We start from the raw sequence: 7,195 nt of genomic DNA, 5'->3' as shown, positions 1-7,195 counted from the left end.
CCAAACAGCCAGAGTTTGATGTCTGTCTCTTATACACATCTAGATGTGTATAAGAGACAGTTTTTTCCCCTAAGCCAACATTGACCAATCATAAAGCCTCGCGCGAGTCGAAAGCGTCGGTTCATGCACATGCGTATTCACATTTCTATCGGAGTTTTCGCTTCATCGAAATCGGTAGCTCGAACTGTTCCTACTTTTTGCGAAGCGGAAAACGTGCGCAACCAATCACAGCTCAGGAACCGAACCGACTCTTTCGATTCGCGCGAATAAATTCTCCTAGTGGAAACAGGCTTCAAGCTTTTAAACAGCTATTTGTTGTGTTTATAAGAGCGTTGTGATTGGTCAATGAATTAGGCAATTTAGTAGCAAAAAAAAAAAAAAAAAAAAAGATAAAACAATGGTGTAGAATTAAACTTACTCCAAAGGGTACCTGCATTGCAATCTTAGGTAATTACCCGCCGAATCGCATGTCGGTGGGTAGGTTTGAAAATCGTAGAATACGATACGAAACTCCTTCAGGCTAATGGCATGACGAATCTCGGCAAGCTCTTGCAAACACCTATGATTAACAAACACTAACTTTTTTCGTTAGGCTATATTTCATTTTTACTCGTAATAAATTAATTTATATCAAAATGACTGATACATAGGCCAAAATAATTTAATTACAATTCCAATAATGATACTATAATACGGTACTGTACCTTGTATGAAAGCTTTCAGGTGACTCAACTGTTAAAACAACCAAAAGAATGTTATACTGATGAATAAACTAGGTAAAATATTATAAAATAATATACAGAAACTTTTATAAAATTATATTCATATAATCATAATATAGGCCTATAATTAAAACCAAAAGTTATGTAAATTTTTAAAAACACAATTACTCTTTGTTGCTTAAAATTCCGAAAAGACGGCAATTCATTGATAGGTTTAGGCCTATTTATTCATTTTTTCTTCTTCCTGACCATTGGTTTCGAGTGCAACATGACTAATGTGCACGTTAAGAAAAGTAGAGCACTATTCGGAAAAGAATAAGGGATTTCCTCTTGGTGTACTACTGCCCAATCAGCACCAAAGGACCCCCTCTTTAAATACGTCTTCGGGCTTTCGTGAGTTATCCCTGGTATTCACACCGAGTAAATCCAATCCAAAAAAGGGCTGGGCTAAGCGAAACGGACTGTTGTCTCATTACAAATATCGGTTGAGGGTTAGTATGAATGTATGAACCTTTCTTTTATATTGAAACACCTGTCAGATCGGAAAATTGTGCTAGTTTTATTCGACCTTTGGAAATTAAGATGCACAGGATCGGTTAACTTTTAAGCATGCAATGACCGTTTGGATGTATAGCAAAAAATACATAAAACCACCCTATTGTTGGTCTATTAATATATGTAACGAAAAATAAGATAAAGTGGAGTTGAATAGCTTGGTGGTTAAGATGCTCGCCTTCCAATCCAATGATTCTGGGTTTAAATCCTGTCAGATTCCAGGATTGTTTTTACGATAAGACAACCCACTCCATAAGCATATATACAGAATCTTGTTTGGCAAGTGAATGGATTTCCACCTATCTAATACTAGGAGAGTGAAGTCGCTACCGATAGTCCTTGGACATGTGCATAAAAGAATAAAATAAAAATTAAAATAGATTAATATAAAACAACAATATTTACAGTGTGAAAGTACTTACGGCAATAAGGTGGTTCCAGTGCGTTTGTTTTGCCAGTGATCTTATCAACACAAATACACCTGTAGGAAAGATATACCGGAAGTGGAAGTAATCCTCCTGTACTTTCACGGGCGTATGCGCCAAGGCATAAACAATATGTAGGAAATGAATTTGTATAATTCATTATTTTCGCTAACATATGACCTTTGACATGTGCATTGATAATGGATGAATAACACAATAGGCCCACTAAATGTATGCGTTCTTGGCAATACTCGATCGACAACCTGCGCCAAAAAACCAAAGGGTCATTTATGCATTCTTTACCTTGATAGACTGAGGTCTTGACCCCATCTTGAACATTGTAACGGTCGGAAGGAATTATCATCGTCGCATTGAACTTCTATGCCAGCCAATGAAAATACATCGCTTTGTTCCAAACAGCCAGAGTTTGATGTATTGAGTCTGCAGTGAATAAATCAATAAATACAAGCAAAATCAACAAAAAATAAAAATTATATATACTTTCTATTTGCTAAATGGTGGTTTTATCTGGATTTAGATGATGTGGTCTAGTGGTTATGTCACCGAGTTAGTTATCTGGAAGTCGTGGGTTCGATTCCCACCTGAATTACTTGCGATTTTTTTTCGCAAGTGATTGGGAACGTACTGGGTATTCAGCACGACAACAGGTCGGGTAGGGCAAAACATCACTGCTATGGATTTAGACGGTTAGGCCTATGCAATATACCATTTTCCACAGATATTGAAGGCGGCCTTTTATAAGACGGCATACTTATACGGTACAGAATAATTATATATTTATAACGGTTGATGAGCTGATGCAAAAACAATCTTTAATTACCGTAGGCCTACATCTATTGTTGGTTCAGGTGGTTCAGGCGTGCTGAAAACTGAAAAATGAATCAGAAATAAGACAAGGGTTGATTGCTTGACCGATTAATTTATGAATTGATTTATTGATTGACTATATCTGGTTGGTTGATGAAATAGTTGTCTGGTTGGTTGGTTGGTTGGTTGGTTTGTTGATTGATTGATTGCGTATTGATTGGTTAGTTGGTTGGTTTATTGATTGATTGATTGATTGATTGATTGATTGAGCGACTGATTCTCGACCAATTGATTGGCTGCCTGACCGATTAATTGATTAATTTATTGATGGTAGGTTGGTCGACTGATCTACAATATTATGATGTTTTTGCCAATCTTCAGTATTTAAATTCAAACACAGCACTATATCACACGCAGCAGAACACTGTTTCAAAAGTCTACAGGGTATACTTATATAAACAACCATTTGCTGTTATTTAATTAATTTGGTGACATCTGCACGTAGCAGCGCATAGTAATGTGTATTTTAATCGTGGTTGCAACAAAAGTCAAGCTTCGGTAGGCCTAAAGTATACTTATTTCAAAATTTTTATTAAAAATATAACGTACCTTCTTTTTTAATCAATTTAACATCTTGTACAAACCAAAATTGAAGCAAAAGTATTCCGTTGTCAGATGGACCTGTAAACGTAACTTTAGCCATGTTTGCAGAAGACACAAAACTTCCTTTCACGTTAGCGTCATTATCATCGCAAATGACTATAGCTGTCGTTTCGTCACCCGTGGGAGACACATCTGTAATGGTCAGTTGTGGTATACATTGGTCATCACTTGGTTGTTTTGGTAGTAGACCGATATGACTGACAGCCAACATAACGCGTTGTCCTTCCTCACCCCGGAACTCATAAGCGCAAGAGACATCGTCGCCATCGTGAAAGTACTCGTATACAAACCCAAATTCCTTTTCCTGGACGTTATAACTCCTTTGGCATACTAATCCCGTTACTGCATCTGAACCCTCTATTTGTGAGCAACTGCTGATCCAAATAATATCAATTAGATTCTATAATTGACACACCGTTTTGGTGATGTCGACCTAATAATGAGTTGATTACATTACACGTTCGATAGACTTACTTCTATAACCAGTTACTACAATAATAAACTCGTGTAATTAACATAGAATTAGTCTTTGCATGTTTGGCTGTTCATTAAAATAAAAAATAAAAAAATGCACAAAAATGGTCTGCATTTTCACACTTTTAATAAGCCAATTCGTGTTTGAACTGTATTCCCGTATCAATCGACATAAACCTATGCTGTGTGTATGTTTGTTAATGTATTATTGACCTTGATATGGGCATGCGTAGTTCAAGCTACGAATTAGCTTTAATTTAAATACCAGCGTTGCGTGCAAATTAAAATTAATATAACAACCTAAAAAAAAAACACAAAAAACCAAAAAAAAACATGCCAAGACATTTATACGAAACATAAGCCTGATTTCCATAAAAGTGTTACATTTCCACTATACCCTTTTCCCTGCAATCGTTGCACTGCATAGCTCATCCCGATTCAACCGAATAGCATCGCCGAAAGACTCGGCGACAGCGTATAGCGATATTATTAAAGTAGAAACGAAACCAGGAATCACTGTATTATGTTAATTACAAACAAGCTATAATTTACGGGTGAAAAGTATCTAGGAAATTGCTATAATATATAAAGTGTCAGTCAAAGTTATTTTTTCCCGAATGCCGTTTGTCTCAGAAAGGCAGCGGATACAATTGCTTTAGTTATGTATCCACTGTGTGGTAATATATGTTAATGGTATCACTCTGTGCTCATCTTCAAAAAGTTTTTTTTTTTTTTGGGGGGGGGGGTCTACTTTTTCTCATATGTTAAACAACATCGTTCATCGTTCATTGTTATAATTTAAAAAATCACTATCAGTGTGAATTAATAACCGATTATAGTAAAATGGATAGGTACCGTATACTATTATCTTTAAACATTATGTTGGTCATTTATTCACATTATTCAAATATACACTGAACCTTGAGTACTATTCGGTGTGAGTAAAATTCTGATCCAACTTCAATTAGCGTTAGTTATCTTCTTACAATTGGTGATGACGGCAACTTAACCATGAAATTCTTGAGTTAAAGGCCTACGCTCGAATCGATCCGACTATACTAATACTAGGCATTCAGCTTTGTTTTGTAGGTCAACTCCGCTAAATTGGTGTAATTTTGTTTAAGTTTATTTGGTAATATTGGTACCGGTACTTACCCGACAAACATCAGCACGGCAGTTATTAAACCTGGAGACATAGTAGCACGATAGTCAGGACACCAAACGCTACAAACAAGTGCACCGTCTTTTTGAAACTACAGTATTTATACGAGATTTTCAGTCAGAGTTATTGTCTTCTCTGGTTTGTTTCGGTTACAGTAATTTGAAACAAAGATGTTGACTTGACTGATTACAGGCTTTCTTCATTGTAACGGAAATTGTAGCGGAAGTTCTATATAATGGGATTAGGCCAATTTAGATGGGTACAGGTAAATACAACATTTGGACCATGAGTTGCAAGTTTTATAGGTGTAGACCCTTGCCTTTATGTTGTTCCTGTCAATTATTTAATATTCATCTACACGCTACGTTACTTGATTCATGTCTTCTTCACAGGCTTCCAGTTAGACTGGGCAATGACGCTTATTAATGAGCATTTTCTGCTATATTCTGTTAAAAGATATAGCCCTTGACTATTTAGAAAATTTTGACACAAACGTAAGCACTTCAATTCAGGTTGTTTATAAGTAACGCACACGCAAACACTTTAATGCTATCGTGGTTTAAGAAAAGAAAAAAAAAAAACTCAAAACGGAATTGGAATCAATGATCCGCTTTTATTTCCGTTCAATTGCTCTTGCAACTAAGCTACGAGGTTTCGCATTTCCTCGGATTTCCTACAGTATTAGAAGTTATCGTCGAGATAAATAAAATCGTATAATATCAATATAGTTAGTATCAAAGAGTATAGAACTCCAAGACGTCCGACTGCCCTTATTTGTATGCAGGCAATGGAACTTTAAAAGCCGGGGTTGGGGGGGGGGTGCGCTTGTCGAGGAGAGCTAGCCTCCGTCATGGAGAAAAACCAAAATTCGTCGGGGAGAAATAAAATGTATTTTCTACATATTATTAGACTCTAAAATCCATTAAATACGCATTTGAAACTCTTAAATTGTCATATTTTTTCGGGGGCTTCACCCCCTGGAACACTTTTGAGCGATTTTGAGCAACGCCCGAACACGCCCCCCTTTGTTTCGTCAGGGACGTCGGACCCCTTGTCGGGCAAATCCTGCCACCACCCCTGCTTACATTCTCTTGAAGGACACGCCACTTCGTGGCATTACTTTTTGAGATAGGATGTGAGATAGGAGTTCCGACGAAACTCCCGACAGTATGTAGTAGCCCCTCTTTAGCAATACATTGTCCTAGAGATGAATATTGTTTGTTTTTTTTAATGTTCTGTCCAGATTATAAAAATTTCTTTGACAAAAAACTGTTGATTGTCAATATATACCGTAGTCATGATGTGCCTATATATGATCATGATTTGATGTCACCATGACCATATTTGGGCATAACACAACTAATGATCTACGACACCAACAATAAATAAAAAAATAAATAAATACAGGTTCTGTTCAAAATTATTTAATTGAGTTTCGATTTACATGTGATGAAATACTATACAATACGAGGACTGAATTAAGAAAATGTTTCGAAAATTTAACAAAAACTAAAAACTAATATCATCAATCGACCAAATATTTAGAACGTTGATTTCGCTAAAATCACATTTATGTTGGAATAATTTTAATCGTTCCGTTAGATTATATAATGTATTCGCATTGGTACCGACTACCTAAATGAATGGTAATGCGGATTAATATAGACCTATCTGTAGTTAGGGTCTGGTAAGAATCGGCGAATACACGGAAAATAGCAAACACACTTAGTATGAAGCTGTCATCTCATCATTCAAATCATCATTTTTAAAGGCTATTAAGTAAGCTAAGATCTTCAGAAATGATTTAATTATTTAAACTTGTTTACATTTGTATGTTCACACCCGAATGTTAAATATTAAGCTCATTCGTATGTGTTCAGACATAAGGCAAAAAGATGTCTGTCTTTAGGTGTTCACATTAAGAATTTCGCCTGCCATCTGCAGTGTTCAAACTAAAACGTGTAGCATGACGCCTGCCGACCTGCGACTTGTGTACGCGCGAAATTGACGGGACGTGCTGTACACACTACACGAGTAATATCCAGCATCAAGGCCTCTGACGTTCTGGATTTCCAGTGAAAAGTCTGTGAGTTGGTCTCCTATGATGCTAAACCTGTCATCCACAATAGTCCACACGTCCATCGAAATAGACCTGACGCTCCATTGTATGTACGTATCAGGCGTCTTTCCTGAAACCCTACATGGTAAGATGGCGGTATCACCGGTGCGAACCGATACTTCAAGTGCGTTAAGAGTATCATTAGGCGTCTCAATAGAAGGACCAGATGTCACTAAAATGAAATATCAAATTTATCAATAGCACGAGAAAAGTTTTGTGAGGCCAGTGGCGTATCTAGAAGTCTTGA

At 36.6% G+C, this 7,195-nt stretch overlaps 2 protein-coding genes across 3 annotated transcripts in view; both read right to left on the bottom strand.

Moving 5' to 3' along the window:
• Nucleotides 1–73: 73 nt before the first annotated feature.
• On the bottom strand, nt 74–5,303 carry LOC117100266. Of its 2 annotated transcripts, none has more exons than XM_033239866.1 (7): nt 4,823–5,303; nt 3,140–3,567; nt 2,544–2,592; nt 2,006–2,143; nt 1,700–1,758; nt 705–732; nt 74–559 (listed from the first exon to the last, which is right to left on the bottom strand). In XM_033239866.1, the coding sequence occupies exons 1-7, from the start codon at nt 4,861–4,863 to the stop codon at nt 415–417; spliced, it is 888 nt and encodes a 295-aa protein (XP_033095757.1). In that variant the 5' UTR covers nt 4,864–5,303; the 3' UTR covers nt 74–414. The 2 variants fall into 2 exon arrangements, with proteins under 2 accessions (XP_033095757.1, XP_033095758.1); XM_033239867.1 differs by having other exon boundaries at nt 3,140–3,564.
• Nucleotides 5,304–6,232: 929 nt separating this feature from the next.
• The window catches only part of LOC117100265, a 24,364-nt gene continuing 23,401 nt past the window's right edge, over nt 6,233–7,195 (bottom strand). Inside the window, exon 22 of the mRNA XM_033239865.1 lies at nt 6,233–7,120. Within this exon, the coding sequence (XP_033095756.1) occupies nt 6,777–7,120 (344 nt within the window). The 3' untranslated portion in view covers nt 6,233–6,776. The remainder of the gene's footprint in view (nt 7,121–7,195) is intronic.

Source organism: Anneissia japonica, unplaced genomic scaffold, assembly GCF_011630105.1.
Source record: "Anneissia japonica isolate Jap-2015-1 unplaced genomic scaffold, ASM1163010v1 scaffold287986_len575832_cov185, whole genome shotgun sequence".
NCBI classification, from domain to species: Eukaryota; Metazoa; Echinodermata; class Crinoidea; order Comatulida; family Comatulidae; genus Anneissia; species Anneissia japonica.
This window is presented reverse-complemented; position numbering and strand designations above follow the sequence as displayed.